The sequence below is a fragment of the Dendrobates tinctorius genome, unplaced genomic scaffold, assembly GCF_039654945.1.
Source record: "Dendrobates tinctorius isolate UK_male_01 unplaced genomic scaffold, ASM3965494v1 ptg000140l, whole genome shotgun sequence".
In the NCBI taxonomy this organism is placed as follows: Eukaryota; Metazoa; Chordata; class Amphibia; order Anura; family Dendrobatidae; genus Dendrobates; species Dendrobates tinctorius.
The window spans coordinates 13,075,153-13,101,319 of record NW_027361808.1 but is presented as its reverse complement, the minus strand read 5'-3'; the positions used below and the strand labels follow the sequence as shown (position 1 = coordinate 13,101,319).

The 26,167-nt window shown below is 39.8% G+C and overlaps 1 protein-coding gene across 1 annotated transcript in view; it reads left to right on the top strand.

The window, feature by feature from the left end:
* The window catches only part of KIF26B (kinesin family member 26B), a 641,515-nt gene that overhangs the window by 601,065 nt on the left and 14,283 nt on the right, over window positions 1–26,167 (top strand). Inside the window, exons 11-13 of the mRNA XM_073545144.1 lie at window positions 4,208–4,370; window positions 5,041–8,410; window positions 21,690–21,892. Coding sequence (XP_073401245.1) covers window positions 4,208–4,370; window positions 5,041–8,410; window positions 21,690–21,892 — 3,736 coding nt within the window. The remainder of the gene's footprint in view (window positions 1–4,207; window positions 4,371–5,040; window positions 8,411–21,689; window positions 21,893–26,167) is intronic.

The following is a 26,167-nucleotide window of genomic DNA, read 5'->3' as shown; positions in this document are numbered from 1 at the left end:
TTGGCCACTAAGGTAAATACTATGTCTGGAACCAAATCAATACAACTCATCACCCCAAGAACAACATCCGCACAGTGAAACATGGTGGTGGCAGCATCATGCTGTGGGGATGTTTTTCAATAGCAGGGACATGGAAAATGGTCCAAGTCAAGGGGAAGATAGATAGTTTAAAATACAGGGATACACTTGAGCAAAACCTGTTTCAGTCAGTCAGTGATTTGAGACTGGAACAGAGGTTCACCTTCCAACAAGACAATGACCCAAAGCAACCTGCTAAAGCAACACTCGAGTGGTTTAAGGTGAAACGTGGAAATGTTTTGAAGTGACCTAATCAATGCCCAGACCTTAATTCAATTGAGAATCTGTGGTCAGTTTAGAAGATTACTGTTCACCAGAGGAAACCATCTAACTTGAAGGAGCTGGTGCAGTTTTGCCTTGAGGAGAGAGAAACAGGGTCCCCGATCCCCCCCCGGTACCTCCCGGTGGTCCTCAGGCCCTCCTGCATCCTCCAATTGGCACTATCTTCTTCCGGGAAGAAAATGCCGGGCGCATGCGTAGTGCGCCCGCCAAATCTTCCGGCTGGCAGATTCCATTCATTCATTCAAAGTACATTTTGATCACTGTGATAAACCCTATCACAGTGATCAAAATAAAAAAAAATAGTAAATAAACCGTTTTGATTCTTGCTTAGGCTGAACCTAAATGTAGGCTAATCCCCTGTTTGCTATTCTTTGGGACACTCTAGGTGATATCATTGTAGGCCTGTTGTTGCTTTTGAGTATATTCAGAACTTTGTATTGACTTTATTAATGCTTAAGCTATTTGTCATATTGGGGTTAATCCTCAATTGACTCTAATCATGTTATAAATTGTATTTTCTATTATTAGCTTGGCTTTGGAGATATAGCCATATGTATTAATTGTATTAATTGAATACAATTTTTTATATGATCCCATCCCCTTTGTTGGCTTTTTTGTATATCTGCAGACATTTTTTGATAAGGAAGGATCATATATTTGTGTGTTCAAGAGCATTAATGTATTATTATCAACTATTAATTCCCTATTTTAGTATCAATAATCTCTAACTTTCATCTCTTTTTAATGCTTATTGTTTTCCCTCCTGCATTATAATAGGGCCTACTAAGGACAGATTGGGATAGCCGCCGTGGAGTGTGGCGCCAAAAAATCATTCTTTTAAGGTGTCAACCTCCACTGTCAGGTAGGGATAGTAGGGCATTGTAGGGACCGGTTAGGTTAGTTGTTTTTACTTATGCAAATTTATTATTGCACTGGGTGGAATTTTTAATCAAGTATCTAATAAAGTTTCAAACTTTTTATGGGAATATATGTTCACACATAAAAATTAAAAGTTTGAAAATTGCAAAATTTTTAAAATTTTTGCCATATTTCCGTTTTTTTTCATAAATAAACGCAAGTCATATCGAATAAATTTTACCACTAACATGAAGTAAAATGTGTCACGTAAAAACAGTCTCAGAATCAGCGGGATCCGTTCCAGAGTTATAACCTCATAAAGTGACGGTGGTCAGAATTGTAAAACTTGGCCTGGTCATTAAGTAGCAAGTTGGCTCTGTCACTAAGGGGTTAATAACGGTGATCGCACCACTGGGATCGGTAAAAACAGAACCAAATCATGTTCTCTGGGGTCTCAGCTCCCCCAGTAGCGGAGACCCTGGAGAAATTCCGACTCTGGAGATCGCTATACACTTATTTCTCAGCGCCATTAAAAACTGGCGCTGAGGCATAAGCACCCTTAACTGCTGCCGTTAAAAGGCATATCGGCAGTCGTTAAGGGGTTAAAGTGATGCATAACCATTACTGAAGCAGTGATTTGCAGGAATCCATGACTCTACTTGTTTAATTAACATTGTGATATTAAAATTAATTTGAATTCATTTTTGTTAGCACCAAAGAGAGATAACAAGTAATACATCCTGCATTTAGTATCTAAATAGCTGTAGAAATGCTGATAAATGTAATTAATGATTGTATAATAGAACATCCCTAGTGGATTTAGAGGAAAATGTATATTCATTACGCAACATCCATTATCAGCAATACGGGACATAAATGTAGTATAGAATGCCATATAAGATTTTGTATCAAGTCGCAATTGTGTGACCGACATACTCTGGAGGCAGCTATTTTGTCTGAGAAGTGATAAGGTAGTCCTATTTTCACTGTGTTAAAGAAACTAGTTCCTTACCTTATGAATGTGAGAAATGCGCCCTGAATAGCACGACTGTGCATTTCTCGTGTACCTAATGATATGCTACACACTTGTTCATTCTTAAAATGTTTTTATCTAAAATTCAGATATCTGAGGCCATCTAGAAGGAAACTGATTTTACTGCCTGGGCAGTGATGAGAACAGAGTATTCATTCTTTCCCCTAATTAATATGGCCAAGTTCCTCTTGTAGTAGAAAAAGAAAGGCAGAGGTAGCAATAATAAATGGTAATCTCTTCCTACTGATAGCCTAAGGACTTGTTCACATGGGTCTCGATTTTTCGGATGGAAACCCTGTAATGTAGTAACTTCAAAGGGTATATCAACAATTGTCATCCATAGGCTGTGGGTATTTTCCATGCAGACCAGAGGTTGCAGTGGTCGCAAGGGGTAAGACATCATTGCAGTAGGCCAGGTTATACGGAGACTGCCAAAGGAACAGATGGGGCATTTTAGTGTCAGGCATAAAAACCTTTAAAAACGAGCATAGCTGTTCCGTCATGGATTTTCGTAGTGAGTACCCTAGCCTCAACAGAACTAAGATATCCTTTTAATAATGTTTTTGTTTGTAAATTCTGCAGACAGTTCAAATGTTTATACTAAAGCAGTTTTCCCACAAATATAGTGATAGTACATGTCATAAAACATTGCTTAGTAAGGGTCTGTCCATTGGGACCACTATTGATCCCAAGAAATGGCTTTGCACCCACCCATTGGTGAAGAGCAGGCTGTGCATTCATGGTCAGTGTCCTTTAGAATGAATGGGTGTTATAAAAAGTGCACTTGAAATTACTTATATAGTAAAATACATTTCTCTAATTGTTACAAAATTAGTGGTCGTTTTTTCTGTTGTATATTAGCATCAGTTAAGAAGAAACAATATTAATATACTGAAAATCCAATATTACAATATAGAAAAGTTATTTTCATTCTAACTTTCAAGCTGTCAAAACTAATTAGGTAGCCAAAATATTAACATTTGCTCCCTAGACACATTTTCTGCATATAATCAAATGATCACAAGTTTGATGTAATTTCATATAGACCCCTGGCAAAACATTTCTGAAACGCGCGTCAGGTGTTTGGTGGGTGAGCCTCATTTTGTGCACATTATTACATGCACTGTTTGCACTTTAAATTATTAATTGTATGGAAACCACAATATTTTTGGCACCTCTGTTATCTTGTTTACCCTGCTCTATTGAGTTAATCATGAATTTACCCTTTTACTGCTCTTATGTTCTTTCTGTCACTTAGATTTTCAGAACAATTCATTCCTCAATATTTATTGACTCTGTAACAAGCATAAAGAGTTATGCATTGCATATAAGGTTTTTTTGCCTAGGCGTCCTTCTGTTTTGCTTTTTCCCCTCTGGCTCATCCACCATTTTTGTCCACGTTTGTTATGTAGGATGTTTATTCCCTCTTTTTTTAACAAATTATTTAATAAAAATTATTTGATTACTTTTTGTTTATCTAGTCCTTGTACATTTTCTTTTTTCAATTTTGCATTTGACTTAGTGCTCTTGGGACGTTTATCCTTCGTCTGTTTTACAACCCCTTGCTCCTGTATATTATTTTAGTTAAAAGTTCAATTAAGAAGAAACTATATTAATGTACAGAAAATCTAATATTGTAGCATAGAAAAGTAATTTTAATTTTAAAGCTGTCAAAGCTAATTAAGTAGCTTAAAGTATTAGCATTTGCTTCCTAGACACATTTTCTGCATAAAATCAAATGGTCACTAGATTGATGTAATAAAAGGAAATCTTAGTGACCCATCCCCTGTATTTCTCATCTTTACATCAGATGCTATGTGACTCTGCAGCATGATCCTGATTAGCATGCCATTAAGGAGACGAGAGAAAAAAACTTCAGGGCTCTGAAGTCACATCATGACAGTACAAGTGAAACATGTTTCACTAATGCAGCCTTAATTCATTTTGTTTCTGCAGAGAGAGCAAGCTCACAATGCTACTTCGGGAGTCTCTGGGGAACATGAACTGCCGCACTACAATGATAGCTCACATTTCGGCTGCTGCCGGCAACTATGCTGAGACACTGTCCACTATTCAGATCGCTTCTCGGGTGCTGAGGATGAAGAAAAAGAAAACCAAGGTAAGAGACGCTTGATTAAAAATACCGTTGTCATGTTATTGGAGGGAGAGTTCAGATCAATTGCAGTAAGGCAACAGATTGCGGGATAAGAAAGAGCTGTGTTTTAGATTAGATGAGTGAGATAGACTCAGTATGAAAGCCGTATGGACTAGCATGAAATGTGGATGAATTCAGGGCTACTATTAGTTCAACAAATGTTTCATGTCTATGTATAACTTGTAAAATAATGTCATTTCTATCTAAGTTATTTTCAAATCCATTTAAACTGTGGAACCTGAAAATTGTATTACAATTATAAATCAAGATTTAGTATCCAAAATATTTATTCAGGAAAGGATCCTACACCTAATTAATATGTTATTGTACCCATTCTTATATAGGTCACCTTTTTTCTATTATGTGTTATCAAAATTATTTCTATATTTTAGTCCTTTTCATGGCAATCATTGGGGTAGTCTTTTATAAATGGCATACAACTTTGTGAACTCCTAAATTAGTTTACTTCATCTTTTTTGTTTCATTCAACTATTTACAGAAGTTGTATTATATGTAAAGATATGTGCCCTTTACCAAAACTTACACTTAAGAAGTCAAATCTTTTGTTTGTCATTTTTTATTTAGTTTGTCTCATTTAACATTTTTTCATACGAATTGTTTTCTTGATTACCAGTACACATCAAGTTCATCTGGAGGAGAGAGCTCCTGTGAAGAAGGACGAATGCGCAGGCCAACTCAACTGAGACCATTTCATTCGAGAAATGTAGTTGACCCTGACTTCCCTCTTCTCAGTTTATCCAGTGATCCAGATTATTCTTCAAGTAGTGAACAGTCATGTGATACAGTTATTTATGTTGGTCCTAATGGAACAGCCCTGTCCGACAAGGAACTTACAGATAATGAAGGGCCACCTGACTTTGTCCCAATTGTTCCAGTTCTGCAAAAGTCAAAAAATGAAGTGAAACAGGAGGATGTAAATGAAGTTGCGTACAACAAACCGGAAAGAGATTGTCTAAAATGTAATACTTTTGCAGAACTGCAGGAAAGGTTGGACTGTATTGATGGTAGTGAGGAAACTATCCGATTCCCATTTGAAGAGCTGCCCGCTCAGTATAGCGGAGACCAATCAACAAAAGCTTTATGCCCAACCACAGAACCCAAAAACTTAACAGAATCAGATATAGAAGAAAATATTGCGGAAGATATAGAATATGACAAAGATGGCAGAGAAAATATTGGCCCAGCTTCTAAAATACCAAGAAATCACTCTCCAGTTCCACCTGGTAATGTAGTGAGTACATCTACTCCATCTTCACCTAGGAGTGTTACTGGTAGCTGTGGAATGACGAATGGAACCTCTCAGTTAGTACAAAATGTCAGTTTACAGGGAAGTCGAGAAAGTTTGAACAGTTGTGGGTTTGTGGAAGGAAAACCAAGAGCAATGGGATCACCAAGATTAGGTATTGCTAGTCTCTCTAAAACTTCAGAATACAAACCACCAAATTCTCCATCACAGAGGTGTAAAGTATATACACAGAAAGGAGTAATACCTTGCTCCACTCCTCCACAGTCTGCAAATAAAGATCCTGGATCACTATTGGCATCTCTACCACAACCAGAGATTCGGACTCCTCCTGTTGGTATGAGTCCTCAAATCATGAAAAGATCAGTATCTAATTCAAGCAATTTATCTTGTGAATCTATACTTAAAGAGCAGCAAAGTTCAGAGGAGACCAAAAAGGAAGTCCTTGGTACAACAATGGTAACTGTGCAACAACCATTGGAACTAAATGGTGAAGATGAATTAGTTTTCACCCTCGTTGAAGAATTAACCTTCAATGGAGTCCTTGACAATGGTCGGCCAACAAGTATTATCAGTTTTAATAGTGACTGTTCTGTGCAAGCTATGGCTTCTGGTTCCAGACCTGTAAGTATTATTAGCAGCATAAGTGAGGACCTTGAATGCTTTTCCAATTCAGCACCTATGTCTGAAGTCAGCATTACACAATTCCTACCCCTTCCTATGCCTGGAATAGAAGAAAAGTGTCAAGAAGGTGGAAGCAGGAGGTCTTCCATCAGCTCCTGGTTGAGTGAAATGAGCACTGGTAGTGATGGTGATCAGTCATGTCACAGTTTTATTGCTCAGACATGCTATGGCCATGGTGAAGCATTGGCTGAGCCCCCTATTTCTGAATTTACAACTGCATTGCAGAATATTAGTGTGATGTGTGCGAACAACAGACATAAGCCAGAAATGGACAAAGTGCTCATTCAGTCAGAAATGCTTGACCCTGTACAGAATAATGCATCCACTATAAACAACTGCAAGATTTCAGCAGTAGGGAAAACCACAGTCACTATATCAAATACCTCAAGTTTGAATTTCTGTGAAAACTACATTCCAATGAAAACCAACATTACAGTTTATCCCTGCATTGCAGTCAGTCCTTTTAAAGCTCAGGAGAATAATGAATGCCTGCCAGAATTAAATCTGCCTGACAAATTGTCACAGTCTGTTGAAAATGGTTCTAAAGACTGTAAAATGGAACCTATATTTGATGATCCTTGGTTAAAACGTGATGATGATAACAAAAGACAGAAAAATGAAGCATTGGATGGACAAATAGCTGAAGCTGCTAACTGTGTAACTGACCGTGACTTGTACAGAAAGCAAAGTTTGTCTGACAGATTAAGCTGCAGCAGTGGAGAAGGCAGCATCTCCCCAATCTCTGAGAGCATTAAGAGAGTTGTAGATGGGTGTGAAATGGCACTAACCACACAGAGTCTAGCTCTCATAAATGATTACTCACAAAGAGGTAACCTTCCTAGAGTGTTAGAAAGATCTTGTAAGCTTGAGGAGCAGGATATCTTGAGTTATGACTATGAGAATAACACTGCTGGATCCGTCAATCCACTTCAAATCAATAGATCTACTTTAGAGAGAAAAGTTGCTTCCCCTAAACATTGTATTCTTACTCGCCCTAAAGGTATTCCGCCTCTTCCACCAGTAAGGAAATCAAGCCTAGATCATAGAAATAGGGCAAGTCCTCAGCACACTGTAAACAGCCCATCAAAACACTCTCTCTCTTCCTTACCTAGTCTTCCAGATGAACTTAATGGCAAATTGACAGGATTCAGTATGGACACTAGAAGCAACAGTAGTAGCAAGTTATTTAGTGCCAAACTAGAACAGTTAGCTAGCAGAACTAATTCTTTGGGAAGATCCAATGGAAGTCACTATGAATGCTTGTCTTTAGAACGAGCAGGGAGCCTTTCATCAGTGAGCTCAAGAATAATCCTTAGCAAAGACAGCACTTTGCCAAGGTCTGGGAGAAGTCTTAATCGAAGTGTCATGTCATCTCCAATTAACACCTCTCAGTCTGCAGGAGCTTCTCCTAAAGCAACCCCTACAAAGATATCAGCAGTAAGCAAGCTGCTTCTTGCCAGTCCTAAGGCCCGTAGTCTCTCTGCTTCTGCAACCAAAACCCTGAGCTTTTCCACAAAGTCACTTCCACAATCTGTAGGACGGAGCTCAAGCCTTCCTCCAAATGGAAAAAATATCTCTTGGTCAACACAGTCTCTCAGCAGAAATAGAGGCTCTGGTCTTGCTTCCAAATTGCCGTTAAGAGCAGTTAATGGACGAATTTCAGAGTTGCTCCAAGGAAGCGCAGCAGGTCGAGGTGTGCATTCCCATGGAAATGCAGACACAGATGAACGTGGAGCGCTCCATGCTGAGGAGAAACCTACTGTACACACTTTACCTTCCCCATATAGTAAAATCACTCCTCCACGAAAGCCACAACGCTGCAGTAGTGGCCATGGCAGTGACAACAGCAGTGTTCTTAGTGGTGAACTGCCACCTGCTATGGGCAAAACTGCACTCTTTTATCACAGTGGTGGAAGCAGTGGATATGAAAGCATGATGAGAGACAGTGAAGCCACAGGAAGTGGTTCTTCTGCTCAAGACTCTATGAGTGAAAACAGTAGCTCTGTCAGCGGGCGGTGTCGAAGTCTTAAATCATCAAAAAAAAGATCTAATTCAGGTATGGTTCAATGAAATTTTGGAATTTTCTAATTTCTGGCCAAATATGTAATATGTTGATGTTAAAAGGGTTTTCTGGTATGGCAATGTTGATAGACTGTCTTAGGTATAGACCATCAATAGTTTCACACTTGCGTTTGGAGGCCGCTGCATGCGGCCTGCGTACCCTATCTTTAGCATTGGGTACACAGGCCGTGCGCAGGTATGCTTTTGCTGCTGCATGCATCTATTTGACGGTGCGGCGACCGCACCAAAATGCAACATGTTGTGATTGGCACAGGTCGCCGCACCATCAAAACGATGCATGCGGCGGCAAAAGCATACCTGCGCACAGCCTGCGTACCCAATGCTAAAGATAGGGTACGCAGGCCACATGCAGCAGCATGCACCCATAGGCAGAGCTGATCGGAGGAGGTACGGCAGGGGTGGAGCTTCACGGCGAGCGTCCACTGCGCCTCCAAACGCAAATGTGAAACCAGCCTTAGCCCAGTGGGGATCTTAAGGCTAAGCCTTCACAATTATGATCCTGCAAAGGCCCCTTAAACCACTGCAATCTTTTTTATTTATCCACATAAAAATCAGCTACTGTATCTGATTTGGATGTTAAAGTATCATGTCAGTAGTTCTATGTCTGAGGGCACTAATTTATCTGGGCAACATCTGTGCAATGGTTGTGTCCCCTGCTTGTGTGTCTCTTCAAAAAAATACTGGTGGCTGCACTTGATTTTGGTAGAATTGCTCATGGACTCAGATCTTGTGCTGCATATTCCATCAAACATATGCATAAAGGTTACTATCTGATGTATGTCTCCAACAGGATTCAGTGAGCATATGCTACCCAAAAGTCCCAGTATTAAAAAAAGTATACTGCATGTTTCTTTTCATTGATTCATTGTATACAGTAAACTGCTTGGTCCTATACTCTTATGACCCCTATGAGGCAGACAGGACATTCTGTTAGGAGGCAAAAGGCATTGTGTATATCAGCTCACATACAGGCCTGACATATGACAGTGACCGCACACTGATGTTATTATACACATACTAATTCCAGGATTATGTTACACAGGACATAAATGGTCCTGTAATGTAGTCATCAGCATGAATCAGCTGTAGAACACTGGTGCTGTTGACATCACCAGGAGAGAAATTGATTGGAGGAGCAGCTGGGAACCATAAAATTGTAGCTGTATGCTATATTAGTAATCAATAGTGCACAAAAAGGCTATGAGAAAAATGGCCTTGGATATAATTAAGCAATAAAATTGATTGCATTGGCTGTAGGATACTGTACTCTGCTTGTATTATGCTAGCTCATTTTTCTTCTGCAAGCTGATAGACTACAGTACTACATAACTTCAATGGAAATCCATATTGCTCTGAGCCATCATGTTTGTTCAGTGCTACAGAAAAGACGTATCCTATAGTGATAATGCCATTTTTTTGCCATGCCATATAATGCCATGTAAAATAAATTACCACCATAATTTATATAAACATTTTTGTGTATAAGTGTAATGTCACAAATTTGCAGATTCACTTTAAAAGTGACCTCTAGATGTAAATAGCTGGTAATACTAAAAAGAAAGGCATTTTTAATCTACTTTTTTTAGCATTTGTTGCACAGCTGTCTGCACTGACCCTCACACAGTCATTATAGAGCAGTACGGAGGGCAGACTACCCTGCCAGGCTGCAGAGTAACTCTACCTCTATAGAACTGTAGCCAGAAAAAGTCAAAAGTTGTTGATAATATTGGGCTTACCAGCAGCTTTCCAAAAGTATTTTTAAGATGCTGCTTAATTTTAAATTATTTCCATTTTAAACATGAGGAACTTGGTAAACTTGACCCTGGATACGTGACTTTTATCAATGATCAATAGCTTCACAATACAGGGTGAACAAAAAGTAGGGGGACAGTAGGTCGAATAAGGTTCTAAGTACGGTATATGTGTTAGTTACTGTCCACCTACATTTGGTTCACCCTGTATATTGTACTATATTATAGGGGTGGGCATTTTATTTTGCCAAGGGGCCACGTAAGAAACTGGGACTGTTGTGGCAGGCCAAACTAACCGACCAAACTCAGCTCTATATTAATTTTCTCACTTTATAAAAACCAGTAAATCATTTGACTGCTGATGTCTATAGAGCGTTGTGATGGTGCTATGTAAGTGAATGAATAAATATGGTTTTGATTGGCTGCTACAGATAAGAATACGGGTTGTAATAAGGCCTTTCGTCACTTGCATTAGCAGCGAGTCAGCATATGTTAGCCATACTGCGAAACATCACTGGTGACCAATGACAAGAGCAGCGGCAGAGAGGTGAGTAATTGATCCTATTATTATTTTTATGTAGCAAAACCCAATGGACAGACAAAGCTATTCCTGGACACCCGCTGCTGTATAAGTGTATATATACACGATGCATGAGCAGTGCACGCAGCGAATAATGAGCACATGATCTCCAATATTGCTATACACATTAAAAATGTACGGTACTTAGTTACATTTTTTACTCTAACCACTTCATATTAATTAAGTACCTTACATTTTTAATATTTTCAGCAATATTGATGTTCATGTATTCATTAGTCACAGTGCGCTGACGCATCTTGTATGAATATATTGGTCACATAGCGTATTTGTGCACTTGTACATTAATTTAATACTAAAGGTGTGCGGGCCGTGGTTTTTTTGCTGTATTAATGGTGTTTTCTGGAGATACAGGTTATTGGTCTCAGATGACATGTGCTGGATTAAAGTAATAAAACAGATGTTACTCGCCCTCCCCGAGTCTAGCTCTATCTTTCCACCATTTTTTTCAATCTGTTTAATGACTGCAGCAGTGACATTACGACTACAGCTAAATTCACTCCTGTTGCCAATCACTGACCCCAGCGGACCAAGACGTGTACATCAGCAGAGCGGCTGAGCTCAGTGATTGGCAGCAGCGGTGATGTGAGCTGTAGCTGTGACATCACCACTACAGCCAATAAACAAAGACCATAGCAGTGGTGAGGAGAGGGAGTTACATCCGATTTATTATTTTAACGCAGTGCTTTGCAAACCTATAACCAGAAAACATCATTATATAAAAAAGTATATGGAGCTCCTGCACCAGCACCTGCACTTAGTATAAGGGCGCACAAGCGACAGAAATGTGTTAGGGTGAGTGCACACAGTGCGGATTTTTCTGCGTGGATTTGCAGGTATAACCGCAGGTAAAGTGACCTGCGGTTTATCTGCGGATTAGCCTGCGGTTTGACACCTGGACAATGGAAAAGGTGTCAAACCGCTGTGGAATCCGCAGAAAGAATTGACATACTGCGGATTTAAAACTGCAGCTAATCCGCGTGGAAAAATCCACAGCATGTGCATTGCAGTTTTGAAATCCCATTGATTTGCATTGTACTGTACATTGCTTGCAGATCTGCAGCAAAATCCGCACCATGTGCACAAACTCTCAGAGTGTTTTTTCTATCCACAACATGTAGATGTTAATTGTTTGATAACTGTGGAATAAAATTTGATTATTTTATCTATTTTTTGGATGTGCCGATCAACTTTCAGTTTTTGGGATTATATACATAGTTAGGTCCAGAAATATAACATGGAGGAGAGAAGAGCTCTGCCTCTATCGCCTACCTCCTCTCCATCATCAGCTCATGTTGTCTCTGTTATATGTTGCAGCAGACATAGCCGGATGGGAGTAGTAGTCCCATCAGATGACGCCTAAGTACAATCACTATGGGCTGTGCGTCGCATGGGTACACAGACACAGACGCAGACACCCGCAGACATACACATAGATGCAGAAGCCCACAGACAGACACACACAGACACCCACAGACAGACGCAGACACCCACAGACAGACACACACAGACACCCACAGACAGACACAGACACACACAGACAGACAATACACAGACACCCACAGACAGACGCACCACAGACACACACAGACACCCACAGACAGACGCACCACAGACAGATACCCACAGACAGACGCAGACACCCACAGACAGACGCAGACACCCACAGACAGACAGATGCAGACACCCACAGACAGATGCAGACACCCACAGACAGATGCAGACACCCACAGACAGACGCAGACACCCACAGACAGACGCAGACACCCACAGACAGACGCAGACACCCACAGACAGACAATACACAGACACCCACAGACAGACAGATGCAGACACCCACAGACAGATGCAGACACCCACAGACAGATGCAGACACCCACAGACAGACGCAGACACCCACAGACAGACGCAGACACCCACAGACAGACGCAGACACCCACAGACAGACAATACACAGACACCCACAGACAGACGCACCACAGACAGACACACACAGACACCCACAGACAGACGCAGACACCCACAGACAGACACAGAGACACCCACAGACAGACGCAGACACACACAGACACCCACAGACAGACGCAGACACACACAGACACCCACAGACAGATGCAGACACACACAGAAACACACATATTTTCCACTCTTACACACACATATTCTCCACTCATACATATTCTCCACCAAACTCTCTTCTGCTTTCTGACATCTTTTCCTTTGACAATTCTGCAGCGTTTTTGGCAGCAAATCTGCAGCAAATGCACAAACATTTTTACACCTGCGTTTTTGCTGCAGATTTGAGTGATTCATTGGAAGTCAATGGGTGAATACCACTGCCGATCCGCAAAAAGAGTTGACATGCTGTGGAAAATAAAACACTGCAAATAAAGACAAAAATTTCTGGATCATGTGCACAACACTTCAGGAGTGTTATTGATTAACCTTGCTTTAGTAATCCATTGCGTTTTTGGAGAATTTCTGCGTGTAAAAAAAAACGCTGCGGAAATGCAACAAATCCACATCGTGTGCATATAGCCTAAAAATAGCTGAATTTATTTGCAACCGAAAGTCTGCGTTTTTGCTCCAGTTTAGTCTATCTATATCCAAAGAGTATGAAGCATGCACAGGATCAGATGCTGAATTAATCAAACGTTACACCATTACATACTCTAAAAATATTACTCTACGTACTGGGCAGCACGGTGGCTCAGTGGTTAGCACTGCAGCCTTGCAGCGCTGGGGTCCTGGGTTCGAATCCCACCAAGGACAACATCTGCAAGGAGTTTGTATGTTCGCCCCGTGTTTGCGTGGGTTTCCTCCGGGTACTCCGGTTTCATTCCAAAGACATACTGATAGGTAATTTAGATTGTGAGCCCCATCGGGGACAGTGATGAAAATGTGTGTAAAGTGCTGCGGAATATGTTAGCGCTATATAAAGATTATTATTATTATTACTCTAGTCCCTCACTGGAGTAAGATGTCTTGTGATGTGCAAGGAGGCTCAGACCACGGAGAAGATGCGCTGAATTCATTAAGTTGTACAATGCCAGTGGAGTGTACAATGCCAGTCTTAACAAATCAGCCCCTTATTGTGTATACAAGTGCATGGACTTTATATGTAGCTCATACATCACTCTGCGCACGTGCTCATGTAGGAGCTATTTATGCCCCCTGAGCATTGGATTTTTGATTAGTAGTGATCTAAGGACCTGGATAACTGCCAACCTGCAGCATATGTATCGATGGATGGACATATTTATTACATGAAAAAATTATAGGTATCATTTAACAAATAAACATTTTTTAAGCAAACCTACAAGTTTTCCTCCATTTTCACTTTTTTATATTTACATGGTTTTTGTGTTCAAAATATAATAGGAAGCCATTCTTCTTTTCAAGTTTGCTTCTAATATTTCATGATATTGTTTAAATGTGTATTATTTGTGCTATGTTGTGCAGTTGTGCCAGTACTGCCCAGTAATTATCGATATCGCGCACAATGGAACAATATTAGGTGGTAGTGTGAGTCCTCTGTGTCTAGAGAAGTATTCTTATCTTTCCTTCTGGTTTCAACGCAATTTGCCAGTGAGATAGCAAGAGATCTCAGGGGTTGGAATTAGTTCAGTTATGAGTTGATGCCCTGTGGCAAAATGACAGGAAAGAATCAAGTGCAACAACTCCCGCTGCCCATCCTTTTCCAAATGGGATTTTTTTTTTCATTACGGCAAATCATAAAAAGGGCAAGTAGTTTAGGAGAGGAAATCACAATCTCTTTATCGGTGTTCAGCACTCCTGAGCCCTGTACACTGTGCTCCACAATTCATAGTGCTTCAGAGATTACATCAGTGTAGATACGCTCATCTTGGGTCATGCAACCTTGTCCGGCTTATTTATGGCTGTTGTGACCAGAAACACTTCTGACATAAATGATCACCATAGATCAGTAGATGGAGACTTGCAGTGACACTGAAGGGTCATTGGGAAGCTTTAATTCATTGTTAACCCCTTTAAAGCCAAAGCCAGTCACTGCCACTCTGTGTTTAAATAATCACACCTATGTAGACCTCCTGTAAAAAAAAAAAATTGTGTTATATTAACTTGTGCCAGAAGAGGACTAAACAGATCACTGATCAAGATATTAATGGCAAGTTTATAAAGTGAATCCAAGATCCTATAGTCTGCACCACACTGCCTCCCATGTTGCAGCATCAGTTGCTTGTATTGATTCAATCGTTAGATGGTATCTGTGCACATTGAATTGTAATGTAAGGCGTCCTTGTTTGTGGAGGCCCTGGATGTCGGAAAATACAGTAGAACTGCAAGCCGTGCACTCAGGGACTGGATCACTGCAGACCATAAATGACAAAGTGTGAGAACTTCCTGCCATATCTCGCACTGCTCCTTCTATCAATTCCTCCCATTTCACGTTTAAATCTACAGGTTAGATCCAACCGATTGCTTTTTTTCTTATAATCAGCAGGCCAGAAGATCTGCTGCATAATAGATCCATGGCGGCTTTGGGGTTTTACCTGCTAACATCCTCATAGTTAGAAAAAGTGAAATTCGTTATGGAAACTTCTTTCTCTTAGGTTTTTGTCTGTGCATAAAATAAGACGAGAATATCAGAAATATGTATTTTATTATGTAAAAAATAGGAGTTCAAAACTGTCATAAAGTCATATATACACCGTACCAGTCTGTATGAGCAGAAATGGACAATAGGTAATTATTTGTTTCATGTCAGATACCAGGAGGTCTCAAAAACAAAGCAGCTTTATTTAAAGCATGACACACCAAACAGACTAAAAATTTTTACTTTTATGGCACCATCACATTTCTTAGCATCTTCACTGTCCCCAATGGGGCTCGCAATCTAAACTCCCTAACAGTATTGTCTTGGGAGGAAATTTATACAAATTTAGACACACTCCTTGCCGATGATGTCCTTGGAGGGATTTGATCCAGGACCTCAGTGCAGCAAAGTTACAGTGCTAACCACTGAGCCACCATGCAGCGCTGAATTCACACATCTTTTTTCATGAATCTGTGTGGTAGGATTTTTAAAATGATAGCTTACATATAAAATGGAGTGATTTATCCAAGTTTGGTCTGATTTAAAGGGAATCTGTCACCTATTTTTTCACATATAAGATGCTGCCACCGCCATCGGGGGCTTATCTACAGCATTCTGTAATGCTGTAGATAAGCCCCTGATATAACCTGAAAGATAAGAAAAGCGAGTTATATTCCACTCACCGGGGGGCGCGGTCCGGTCCAATGGGTGTCTCAGTCTGGTCCCTCCCATCTTCTAGCAATGATGTCCTCTTCTTTGCTTCCCGTCGCCGCTCTGGTGCACTGCTCTGCCCTGTTGAGGGCAGAGCAGAGTACCGCAGTGCGCAGGCGTCGGGAAAGGTCAAAGACATCCAGTGCCTGCGCACTGCAGTACTCTGCTCTGCCCTTAACAGGGCAGAGCAGTACACCTGCGCCAGAGCCGCTACGGGAAGCAAAGAAAAGGGCGTCATCGCTAGAAGATGGGAGATGCTGGACCCGGACCGCGACACCCATCGGACCGGACCGCACCGGACTGCCCCTGGGTGAGTATAATATAACTCGTTTTTCTTATATTTCAGGTTACATCGGGGGCTTATCTACAGCATTACAGAATGCTGTAGATAAGCCCCTGATGGCGGTGGCCCAATATTATATGCAAAAAAATAGGTGACAGATTCCCTTTAATACACTCGGTAATTATGATGACAGCACCATGGTTAAGACGGACAGCCCGCAGATGCCATCTGTTTCAGTCTGTTTGAAACATAGATGTGTGAGTGTTAACTACTTCCTATGTTTAGGTTGGGTTCTACCATAGCGTTTTTTTGTTGCTTTTTTTGTTGTTGCTTTTTTCATGCCGTTTTTAACGTTTTCGTTTATGCCATTTTTGCAGCTTTTCTGGTCAGTGGAAAATGACAGTGGCAAACTAGGTGTTCATGAAAGGTGTTTTTTCACTTACGTTTTTCTATAGTTCTGGAAAAATGACTTGAAAAGCTCCTGTCAAGAAATGACACACCTTAAAAAAAAACCTCTAAAAACTCTGCAAAAAATAAATAAAGCTAGTGCCATAAATTATAATTGCATTTTAAAATGCCAGAAAATAATAGTGAAGGAGCCGTTTAATAGTTTTCCCTACTGTAAGGGTGCCATCACTGTCGAATATATTAGTGTGCAGAAACCTTACAAATATCTCGACTATTTATGCATGTTCCGCACCGAGGGTCAACATTTAAGTGCTGTAGTTGTGTGAATACTTAAATCCATGTTATTAGAAGCTTCAATAATTGAATTGGAGCGGTAAGTGGAGCCGCGGTGCAGTACAGTAATTGATAGCACTATTTTAATAAATTGTTGAGGTCGGCCTGAGTGCAGAGGGGCGCAGCGTGCATGCTTGACCTGCCGCAGCAGGATCTGTAGGGGATTTTATTTTATTGCAGATGAGAATCATAAATCTTTTTTCTTTGAGGGAAGAACATCTTAGCAAGTTGCAGTAGGGAACCAGAAATTTTTATTATCCTATAAATGCACAACCTCGTGTAAGTCGGGCGGTCGTGTGTCCCAAGCAGTAGAATAACACAGCTATTGAAAAATTAAATAGTTTGTCTGAGCTTGTGCCGGGATTGCTTAAACATTTCCTGCACCCGTCTTCTGTTCTCCTAAGTGCCCTGCACCGCGGAGTTAATAGTCTACCTGAGATTAATGGAGGTGATGACAGCTCATCCTGTGTACAGACAGCATGTTACTGAATGAATGCAGACATCGGAGGATGACGCATTATTAGTGACAGAACTTAGAGATTTCCATCTTCATGTCAATTCTAAAGGTACTGACACACTTAGCGATGTACCAACGATCCCGACCAGCGATATGACGTGGTCAGGATCGCTGGTACATCGCTAAGTGGTCGCTAGTGAGCTGCCACACAGGCAGATCTCACCAGCGATATTGCTGGGGATGGGGGTCGCTACTTACCTGTCACACTAGGCGATCCTGCGTCCTCCCGCCCGGCTCCACGCTCGTCGCTCGTCTCTCCACAGGAAGCGCCACAGGAAGCTGACGACGAGAAACAGTCCTGGACGTTCTCGCGCGATCAGCGATAACCAGCGGGGGAGCGGGTCGTAGGTAAGTATCAGACATAACGATGTCACTAGCAATATCGCTATAACGTCACAAGTTATAGCGATATTGCTAGCGATATCGCTTAGTGTGACAGGCCCTTTAGTCTCCTCTCCAATGGCATAACTTTAAGCTTGTAGTCCACCATGCAAAATTTCGAAAAGAGCCCACAACCATCACTGGTCTTTACTTTCTTCCAGACATGGTCAATTTTCAATTTTGCACTTTATTTGCTCCCGTTTTTCCTAGAGTCAAAAGGTAACAGTGGAGCAGGCAAAACGTGGATATCAATGGAGTGTTAACCAAAAGACATGTACGACAAATGCAATTTAAAAAAGAGAAAATCCGCACATAGGGTCAGCTTCACTTCCTAAATTGAAACATTGTAATTCTTTACTATGTAACAAACACAAAAACATAGATAAGTCTAAATAATTTAAAAGTGCGCACATTGCTCCTGAAGCTGTTTCCTATGCCAAAAATTGGCACTGGGATACAACCCATATAACCGGCATGATAACCAAAAAAAGCCAAGTAAGTGCAGCAGATATAAGTATGAGTAGAAAGTTCCCCTAAAGTGATGTCAAATAGTATTAAAAAAAGGAAGGTGCAATGTATAGAGACAATAAAAAGTTAAGTATCAAAAAGTTTATAAAAGAAAGTAATAATTGTGTGCGATAAAGCGCATTGTAAGAAGCATCATATGGGAATGAAAAGCACGTCTTCCAAGAGTCATAACTTTTTTTAGTTTTTCTAGTCACATAGCCATATGAGGGTTTGTTTTATGGGGGATAAGTTGTAGCTTTGAATGACATTTTTCCATACAATGTACTGGAGAAGGGGGGAAAAAATCCAAGTGGCATAAAATGGTAAAAAAAAATATAATTAAACCCTTATTTTTTTATAGGGATGTTTGTGCGGCAAAAATTATCTAACCTGATTCTTGAGTTCTTGACTATTACAGCAGTACAGAGATATCTTTCTTTTTTTTTAAGTGATGGAAAATAATCAGAAATTTGGTAGGAAAAAAATGGTTTATGTGGACAATTCCTGGTATCTGTAACTTGTTCCTTTTCCCATCATTAGAAATGTATTAGTGCTTGTGTTTTTTGTGTGGCGAGCTGTAGTTTTTATTGGTACCATTTTGGAATAGATAAGATATGTTTAGCACTTTTTGTTGAATTTTTCTCATGAGATGTGGCGACTGAAAAAGGCAATTGTGGCTTTTTTATTTGATTTTGCTTTCTGTTTAGCCCACTGGTAAAGTAATTTTAGATTTTGAGCAACTGGACTTTTGCATGCATGGTGATAACAAAAGTGGAGTACCCAGAGGAAACCCATGGAGAACATACAAACTCCTTGCAAATGTTGTCCTTGGTGGGATTTGAACCCAGGACTCCAGCGCTGCAAAGCAACAGTGCTAAACACTGAGCCACCATTCTGCTTTTGGCTCAGGGTCTAGCAATCTCACCTGCTGTAGGATTCCGATGCTACACACATAAATGCTGCATACACAGTTGTGGCTTTCTGATTATGAGTAGGCGGCTTCTCCACCCTTCCCATGTAGCTTTTGGTGGAAATCCCAATTCCTATTAGTCCATGTTGACTCACCTAGAGTCCCCGGTGCTGTTAGACTGGAAAAGGTAGCAGGTTGCTACGGGTTGGGGATAGCCAGTCATACACAACGAAAAAGGCAAGATGAGGTCTCAAACAAGGAACAACCATGCTGGGTAACACTAAAAACGTGACTTTCCCACTTCGATAGTAGGAGCAGGATCACTCAATATTCAGAGGTGATCAGAAAAGTACAGAAAAGGAGACATGAGGTGTCACAGCACAGATTTCTTTTTCCCAGAGATGGTGAAGATATTAATGTTGAGCTTTCATAGGCTTTCATGAGCATGAAGAAGGAATGCAGTTTTCCATCAGCTCCAGCTTTGCAGACTGTCTTGCTCTTGTCAGCAGTTCTGCTCTGTGTAATGTCAATTGTCATTAGATTAATAAGAATAAAATCAACATTCATAGGTTTCTGGCAGAGACGGTAATTTATGTTGGGCTCCCGACATGTAACAGTCGGTGGCAGCTCACGTTACTGCTCTCCATGTGAAGACAAGCTCCATCCTGTTGTGTGGCTGTACGACAAACACTATTGCTTTGTTACCTGTGTCTTTCCTGCTAAGCTGATCAATTGTTTGCCGTATAAACCACAAACACCGGGAATGATGAATGGAATCTAAGTGGAATTTACAAATGGGAGAACGCTTCCATCTTTCAGCTGAGTAATGCTGATCGTGTCAGTCATGGTGTCATAAAAAATACCCAAGGCGCCTTTCTGCTTAGTGAAACCACAAGAAAGGTGTCCTTATCTAGCTGCGTCTTGCTTTCTCAGGCAGAATAATGTTTGTAGAATTTAGCCGTGGAGGATATTTTCACCAAATCGTAAAAAAACAAAACAAAATTAAAACATTTATTTTTTTCAATATCATAAATTCCAATATGTTGATTGTTTAATAGTCATTATTAATTCCCCTAATGTAGAACTGTCATCAGATTTGACAATATAAACTGTATACATTAATAAATAGATCTCTTAGACCTGATGACCCTGGTGTACTTACTTTAAATATCTATGTTACAATAGCTGTATATTAAGGTGAGAATTTATTGTGCCCAAGTACAGAGTGAAATAGTTCAGGAGTCCAAGTGTAATCAGTCTCCACCCAGTCTGACTGACAGCTGCAGCTTGTACTGAGCAGTGTGAGACCTCAGCAGCACGGGTGACACTGGGGAACTGCCATTCTGATCAAGTAACATGTCAAAGAGATCTATTTAATGTGTGCCATTTCTCTTGTGAAATGTGACAGATCCGCTTAATGTCTACCTTTTCTGTACCAAGAAAAATAGTTGCTAGCGCAAGTCATTACTATAGTATAGGGGAGTTCCAATATTTATAGGCCCTATAAATTGGGCATTATAAATAATGTAGACCAAAGATGTTTGATGCAAAATTTTCTCATTACAATTTGCTAAATGGTATACACTAGGTGATGCCTGTCAAGTGAAGACTTTGTCTAAGGCCGGGGTCACACTTGGGAGTACAATGCGAGAAACTCACCTCAATACAAGCATTGCCGCTGGCGGTTCGGACCGGAGCGTTCAGCTGCATAGAAAAACATGAAGCTGCACATGCTGGTCCCGCGTGTCGGCGGCAATGCCGGGTATTGAGGCGAGTGACTCGCGCTGCACTCGCAAGTGTGACCCCGGCCTAAATGGGAGAAAAACATAAGGACTGGCTTTGTAATTTGCAAGGTGAATGGCCATCTTGAGAGTTAAAATGATAGTAAATGAGCCCAGAAGTTGCCATGCTTGTATTGATACTGCACTTTAATCAGACACCCGCATTGCCTTTGTGCACAACTTTATGGCAATTATTCCATGGGAAAAGCTTCTCGATTAATTGAGAAATAAAGCACTGCTTATGTATATTAATAAAAAGTAATAATTGTTAATTTATGAAAGGTGTGAATGTACAACATACAGAAACTATCGCTATGTACAACTGATCCAATTCAAATACAATGAATTTTTACTTCTAAATAATTAATTGTAATAAGGATAAAAGAAAAGCCTACAGAAAGCCCTTGTTCTGGATTTACACAAGATTTTCCAGTTATAATGATATTAATGCTTATTTTTTCTGGACATGCTGAGTAACTGAACTTTCTCCTGATTAGGATCACAAAGGCGCCGTCTTATTCCAACTTTATCACTTGATGCAACTTCTCCTGTAAGAAAACCAGCCAACAGTCCAGGAGTGCGCTGGGTGGACGGCCCACTACGTAATGGACAGCGAGTCCTGGGAGAGCCTTTTGAAATAAAAGTTTATGAAATAGATGATGTGGAAAGGCTTCAACGCCGCCGCAGTGAAGACTGCAAGGTATGCCGCTTCTTATTGACTTCTTGAACAAGCTATTTAATTAATCCTATAATTGTAACCACTAAGTGCTCACAGATTCACCTATTCCTCAAGTCCAACCATTCCTCAAGACATCATCAATAAGTTATATATCAATTCACACAACATGATGTTATCCAATTCACCATTGCAAACTTGCTTAGTGAAAGAATAACCATTGTTTTAATTTTTATTTCATAAATCAATAGTACACATGAAAATAAGAAACTTTGTAACATATCTTATCAAATAAATCTGCTTCTTTCTCTGTCAAAATTGATCGGTCATTATCAAAATTCTCAATTCTGAGGTCAAATCTGTATTCAGTGACGACACTTTCCCATTCCTGAGACAGGAGATGGCAGTTGCTTCCAATACAGTTCTATGACCACCAACACATGAGAGCAAAATAATGTCTGAATAAATTTGTGACTAGAGACACACCTCTTATCAAGAATACCACCAGAAAGAACAAAATAGGTGCACATCATCTCTTAAAATGCAGTGTTCATGAAACTTATAAGATTAAAAAATCAAATACATATAATAGCAGATTATCCCAATGGAGGACCACATGAAATATAATAAAAATCAAATAAATTTATACACAACCTAGCTATATTGTTTACAATGAACATCCAAAAAATATATGTTGATCTATATCACTCAAACCTGAGCCCTAATGGCAGAACAAATGTTCTAAAATTGAAAGATGAGCACTTACATTTCAAACAGGCTAGTGTGGCATGTGGTCCTGGTGCTCCAACGCATGTTTCACCCTCGCCTCATCAGGGAGCGTGTCAGAAAAGGAGCAAGATGGATATATAAAGGTAAGTGTGTAGATTATGTAACCAATGGTACAACAAATTATTGCATGCTAAGCCAATCAAAAGGGCAGTGATTGTGCCCACGCCATCCCACGCTAGCCAATCATCTGATGTGTGTTATGTAAGTCCACCGAAACAGGCTATAAAAAGGTCCATACCTCAAATGTCGAGAATACACCCCTAATTAATGTATCACTTCATGACAGCCTATCATCTATTCTGTCTCTAATGTAGTTGACTGTGCAGCCTATACAGAGTGATGTGGCATGAATGCTAAGGAACGCCTCTTATCTAACCGTTGGAGACTTGTGCTCCATCTCATACCGACCTTGCCCACTGAGAATCCATCTGGGCGGTGCATGCAACTCACATGACTAGGATCCTTCGTCTGCCGGGACTGCAATCGGAGCGTGCGGCATTCCCCAGTAACTGTTTCCAAAGACATGCAGGCACATGCTGATAGCGTCGCCCAGCACAGAGGAATCTCAGGGGAGCACCCATATGCTCATGGAGACCCAATGTGGGTTAGCAATTTACTGAAGGAAGACTCAGGAATCGTTGCAATGGATGCGTGTAAACTGAAACAGTCGTCCATCATATAACTGAACATATTTTCTTTTCTGTATTTCGCATGCATTTCATGTGGTCCTCAATTGGGTTACTCTGTTATTATATGTATTTGATTTTTTAATCTTATAAGTTCAATAAACATTGCATTTCAAGAGACGATAGGCACCTACTCTGTTCTTTTTGGTGACACAATCCTTTGTAGATGGGAGGAGGGAGGTGCTACAGACAGAGCTCCACCCTCCTCCTATCTGGAGGATTTTACCTCAGAATTGAGAATTTTGACTGATCAATTTTGGAAGAGAACGAAGCACATTTTTCAGAAAAGATATATTACAAAGTTGCATATTTCCATGCGAACTATTGATTTATGAAATAAAATTTAAAACGACAGTTAAACTTTAAATAAAAAAACATGGCATCAAGTTTATGAATGTCTTTATTTAACCTGAGATAGTCTTTTTTAATATGGTATGCAGTCTCTTGGTTATTAATTTCACCTCCCCTTGATTCATCTCTGTTTTGCCCCTGAAACATAGCTCATGTCAATCTGAAAACTGTTTGTGCTGTATTATTGGTTTTGCTGCTTCAGACCTTATCTGTGGCATGTTAACTTTATGGATGTTGGAGACACGCTATAAAAAGATGAATACATGAGAGAGGACATGTCAAATGAAAAACGATCCGTGCAGGCTATCTCTAGTCTTATGAAGATATTTCTTAACTTGATGTTATGTTACGGAATTAACTAAGCAAGTTTGCAATGATGACTGACAAATAATAAATGAAGGCTTGAATTGAAGAACAAGGTGTCGTGTGAACTGGAGTGCTGGGATATTGCATTTACAAACGATTTCATTGACATATTAAACCTTTTTTTCTCCAACCACAGTTAATATTTGTGGCATTAGTGATAACATCAAGTTTTTGTAGATTTTAATCACGTTCAAAGAAAAATTAAGTCTACTGTGTTCTAAGGGAGGAAACGTTTAACTTGAGCCCCCAATCACCTTCTACCCTTATCGCAGCAGCATATGCCAGTTATACAGGAAGAATTGGATATGGTATAGTTACGTCCTATGACTTACAGGAGACATCTTGTCTTATTTGAGTATTTTGCTTTATCTTTTCTTCTTCATCCAAGCCCTGACTACCATGAAGAATTTGTCCTATCACAATTCACGTCTGCCCACAACCTCCCCATCTGGATCCTACCTGCACTATTTATCTCAGTGTCCTCCTCTATGCCTCCCAGAGAACCGCTCATAGTAATACTAATAATTCCCTCAATGTGCCCACCACAAAATAATGTTTTCTGTGTCCCCACGAATTACTAGTACCACTTGTGGGCCTGAAAGTAAAAGGAATAGTGGTTCCTCTTTCTCCTTCAAAGTAATAGTCATCCCATTATGCCTTGCAAAGTGATACATGTCACTGTACTCCCAAATAATGAACATCCCGCTTTGCTCCATGAAGTCTCCCCGTGTTCTGTAAAGTATTCATGCCCTCAGTGCCCTATTTTCACTTTAACATAAGCACTTTCCCAACTCGGCTCAGGTAAATCCACCTCTTTCCATGTATCACCAGATAAACAATAGCAGATCCAAATACGAACAACTAAGATATGAGGTAAGATGATAGCTACAGAAAAGTGAAAAACTCTGCTAGAATTGCTATTTCTGTTCAGCTTGTCTCAAAATAATTGAATAAAAAGTGATACATTGTATGTACCCAAGAGTGGTACTAATAAATCTATATCTTACTCCAAAAAATCCAAGCCACCAGACCGGTCTGTATTCAGAAAAATGAAAGTTAGGGTTCATACAATATGACATATATTAATTGGGCATCAATTTAATTGTATCGACACACAAAATACTGCACAGTGAATGTCATAAAATAATACAATTAAAGCATTATTTCAGATGTATTACTTTTTGTTCATGCCTACTACCAAAAAATAAATTAGAAACTGATAAAAAGTCTTGTGCATTTCAAAATGGTGCCAGTGAAAACTACAAGTCGTAATGCAATTTCATCTACTGAAAAACAAAAAAGTTATGGGTATCAGAATCTAGTGACCAAAAAATATATATCTTTGTCATTTTAAGTATTTTTTTGTTTAAAAGTGGTAAAAAATAAATTCAATTTTATGAATCTAGTATTGAATGTATCAACTGTATAATAGATATCATGACAATTATACCAAACAGTAAAGTAAGAGAAATAAAACAAATTCAGAATTATATTTTAGTGTTAATTTTGATTTCAAATAGTGTAATAAAAAGTGATCAAAAAATTGCATGTACCACATTATAGTACCAATAAAAAAATAATAAAACATGAGTAAAATTAAAGAAATTTGGTATCACCATGATCATACTGTGCCCGAGAAAAAATCAACGCTTTATTTGTCCAGCACAGTAATTAGCGTAAAATTTAAAGTGCAAAAACACAGTCATAGGATTGTTGTGTTGTTTATATTCCTTCCCATAAAGAGTCAATAAAAGTTTAATAATTTATACATACCCCAAAATGATGCCAGTGAGAAATACATCTAATACTGAAAAACTGAAAAAAACACAACCATTTGTATGACTAGGTCACCAAAGGAATTATAAAGTCATGGCTCCTGGAACGAAGCAATAGAAAGGTGATTAAAAAAAATTGTATAAATGAAAAGAAAAGTGCGGTCAGGCGGAGCACTAGGTATACAGAAGAGGGCAAAAGGTTAAAGGGAATCTGTCACCTATTTTTTGGACTATGAGATGCGGCCACCACCATCAGGGGCTTATCTACAGCATTCTGTAATGCTGTAGATAAGCCCCCTATGTAACTTGAAAGATAAGAAAAACGAGTTAGA